General features: G+C 34.8%; 1 protein-coding gene across 1 annotated transcript; it reads left to right on the top strand.

Moving 5' to 3' along the window:
- The first annotated feature begins 353 nt into the window (after positions 1–353).
- LOC149157839 (protein SWEETIE-like) lies at positions 354–2,802 on the top strand. Its single transcript, XM_089433803.1, has 7 exons — positions 354–460; positions 699–786; positions 1,133–1,268; positions 1,591–1,904; positions 2,013–2,161; positions 2,313–2,477; positions 2,676–2,802. Exons 1-6 carry the CDS (start codon positions 354–356, stop codon positions 2,356–2,358), a joined length of 840 nt encoding a protein of 279 aa, XP_089289929.1. The 3' UTR covers positions 2,359–2,477; positions 2,676–2,802.
- The last annotated feature ends 917 nt before the right edge of the window (positions 2,803–3,719 follow it).

Below are 3,719 nucleotides of genomic sequence, written 5' to 3'. Positions count from 1 at the left end.
CCAGAAACTTGGTGGAACATTGGAATTAACATCATCTGTTCCAAACAAAACCCTTCAATCCTAACAGCAAACAAATTTTTCTTCTTGTGAGCATTACCAAATTCTGTCCCTCTTGTAACAATACTTCAATGGCTTTCTGTCATCCAACATTTCTTCATTGATAATTTGAAATTTATGTATGGCTGAATCGTGCATCCCAATTATCTCATGAATGGTACAATTCTAAGTTTACAGATTTAATTATGCAATTTAAGTTGTTTCATATTTTCCTGTTTAGATTCATCATGCAACATCAGTGTCTCAAAAGATTAATGTTCACAAGGTCTTATCTTTGATGTATGGATATATGTCAAATGAAACAGGTTCTCAAGTATTGTCCAGATGATTACATAAATGATGAAACTTTTTTATTTACTGCAACTGAGCTTTGTATGCACTGCATCCATAACAATTTTGGAAGGTACGATCCTCTAGTTAACAAATCATTTAGTCTGTACTTGGATTCTTTTCCCTGGTTCATGTTTAGTATTCCCAGTCCAAGCAAGACTGGCTTCGCATAACTTAATACATTTTAGCCTATTTGGGTGGCAAGCTTGTGGAATGACATCTTCAGGATCTCGATATATCTATAAGAAAGGCCTGCTGTCAAGTGGAAAAGATTTTAAGTTTTTGAATCTGACAAAACTCTTCTGTTACAGTGATAACTCTGACATTCCTAATCATGGTGATGTAATTGCTACTGCTTTGCAAATAGCTGAAAGCCTTGTGTATCGGCTAAGCCCTGTGGTTAGTTACCTCCTCTCATCTGTTCTATTAACTCTGCAGCTCTATGTTTCATTTTTTTAAGAATACCAATGTGCTTTATACAGGTTTGAGGGTTCAAGCACAACTTTAAATTAAGAAAAAAAGGCCTTATTTTCCTTTATTTCGTGTTTTTTAATTGAGGGAGAAATGCACATTCATTGTAATGGGGGATCATAGTTAGGCCCAGGACTACCTATGTAGATTCTGTATTTTGGATATGGAAATAAAAAGATTTATATGTACTCATAAATGCCATATATGCTTTTCAAAGTCATTTTAATGATTTTGAGACCATCTATTGTAAGATGACATGTACTTTGATATGCAGAAGCAAACAAAAGTGGTGCCAACCCTGTTTCACGCAAGTTATAAATATATTGTCATAGCTCCAACGGGAACCTCCATCTCAGCAGTCATTGCATTTCTTGGAAATACTGCAGCGCTGATGACAAAAAAAATAGCTGGTTTGTAGCATTTAATACATGTAACGTTTTTTCCGGCTTCCACCATACACACCTATCCCAGAACATTTGGAACTTTGTTTTGCAAGTCTATAGTGGGATAAAGGCCTATGTTTTTCATTTTGATGGAATATAATTCATAAGTGCCTATGTTGTCTAGAGTCTGGAAATTATATGTATATCACTAGTAATTGAACCTGTAAATCATTGGAAAAATATCAGTGCTATTGCTTTATGTTCTTTGGAAGAGACATAATAGTCTAATATATATATTATTTTCAATCACATTTTACTATCTAATTTTTTTTACTTTTGGTGGGTACAGGCAAAAATGGTTTGGATGACAATACCATGGCTCAAATAAGAGTGCTTTTGGGATCTTTGGTGCGAACTATTACAGAATATACTGAAAATTCCTTTCTAAAATGTAATAACAGTGAAAAAGCAACCGGAGAAATGCCCAAAGGCTTGTTTGAAAAGTTGCCTCTTTTGCTTGGATTAATGATGACATTAGCAAGATCAGTTTTAAGCTCCGAATGCCTCAAAGATGAATATAATATCAAGGAAAGCATTTGGAGTACTGTACAGAAACATTGCATAGATTGTCTTCATAAAACCCTTGTAGATTCGAACACGCAGGTTTGTGATTTTTGTCTCTTAGATTGTTTTAACTTTTTCCTCACTTTAGCGGAAGGAAAAATTCGTAAGGCAAAAGAGCACATGGTAAGTCTGTATTTTAATGTTCAGGTTCAGATGGCTGGATTGCATGCATTGAAAACAATAGTACAATTAGCCCTTGCTGAGAGTCCGCAGAATGAGAACTACAAGTTGGCTCTTATTTTCATGGGGGAACTTGTTACTGATGTTTTTTTTCTCTCATTCAGAATTCAACACAGGTATCAGTGAAATTACATATTCTGTGCAGATTCTTAGTTGAGATACAATTATGGGAACATACTTGAGAATACTATTGTTTACTTTTCAACTAATGTCTTTTGATCCTTGAATCCTTATTTTTATTCTGAAATAGTTTAATTGTAATTGCAGAAACTTGTGTCAAATGAATCAGCTGCAGTTATCAGTGAAAGTTTAAAACTATTTGTTCTTTTACACTCTGTGATACAAGCTGATGAACCTCAGCAGGATGTTCTAAATTTGCTATTGCAAGCAATAATTATGTCTGCATCTGTAGACACTGAAGACAATTCACAGGTATACAAAAGCCTGGATTAAGCCAAAACAGTATACCTCATATTCAATTTTCATCCGATTTTCAGAGATGAACATTTAATGTTTGCCATGTTGTTTTCTTTCTTCTCTAAAGTGGTAAGTCTAAGAAATTTCAGTTATTTATGTTAAATTGCACAAAACTGTATGGGTTGTCATCACATATCTATTTTCACAATGCAGGCAGGAAGTGGATTGAGAAGCATTGCAATGAAGCTTGTATCACAGCTGGCTAATGTTCCATCATTTGCTGTCCAATTCAAAGTTGTTTTGCTAGCAATGCCAGTTGATTTAAGACAAAAACTTCAGGTTTTACTGCAGACTCTCTTCTTTTTTTCATCATGGATACCTTGCTTTTGCATGTAATCTGACTTTATCTCTTCTAATATCAGTGTGTCTTCATAGAATATTGCTCATTGGTGTACAGCAATTGTGTTGATCTGACACTAGATCCGGAATCTGCATTGTGGTAGTAATAGGCAGTTGACAACTGGCCATGTTTTTGTTGTTGAAAAAAAAAAAAAACTCCAATAACCAAGATGCCTATTATTTAAGGTGTTTGTTTGACATGCGTAGCCACTTTCAATTTGATATATTGAAAATAAGTGAGCATGTTAAGCTTTATCTTCTCTAAAGAAAAGTCTCAAAAGGGTTTGCTACAATTTATGCAAGCCCATGAAAAGCATCATCTAATCCTCCTAGTTTTCAAGGCAGCACAAAGAAATTACTACTTACACCGTAAATTCATATCGATTGAGATGATTTAAACATGGACTACTAAGATTAATTTTTTCTCTAATTATTTGTTCTGTGTAGGATATTATTCGAGCTTCAGTTGGTCAGGAGTCTAACTCGAGTTTAGCAACTAGTCTACCTGTTCCATTGCCTGCTTCAAAGGTGGTTGTCCATTCATTAGATGCTAATGTCGAATTCTCTTCACAATCAGACTCTTTCATCCCTGCTTCTCACCTGGAAAAATGTGATGATAATCCTGAGACTGAAGAAGATGATGACTGGGATGATTTTCAATCTTTTCCGGCCTCCAATTTGGTAATATCTGAAGAGACAAATGGATGTGAAACAGGAGAAGATGCATCTAAAGAGGGAAATGATTTCCAAGTTGAAAAATGGGATGATTTTCAATCATTTTCTGGATCTAAATCAATGACCAATTCAATTGAAATGGAGGGCACTGTAGAAGATAGACAGCGTAATTCACCTTCAGGA

This window comes from Pinus tabuliformis, chromosome 5_2 (assembly GCF_031772625.1).
Source record: "Pinus tabuliformis cultivar Carrire ecotype Pingquan chromosome 5_2, CPIR1, whole genome shotgun sequence".
NCBI lineage: Eukaryota > Viridiplantae > Streptophyta > Pinopsida > Pinales > Pinaceae > Pinus > Pinus tabuliformis.
This window is presented reverse-complemented; position numbering and strand designations above follow the sequence as displayed.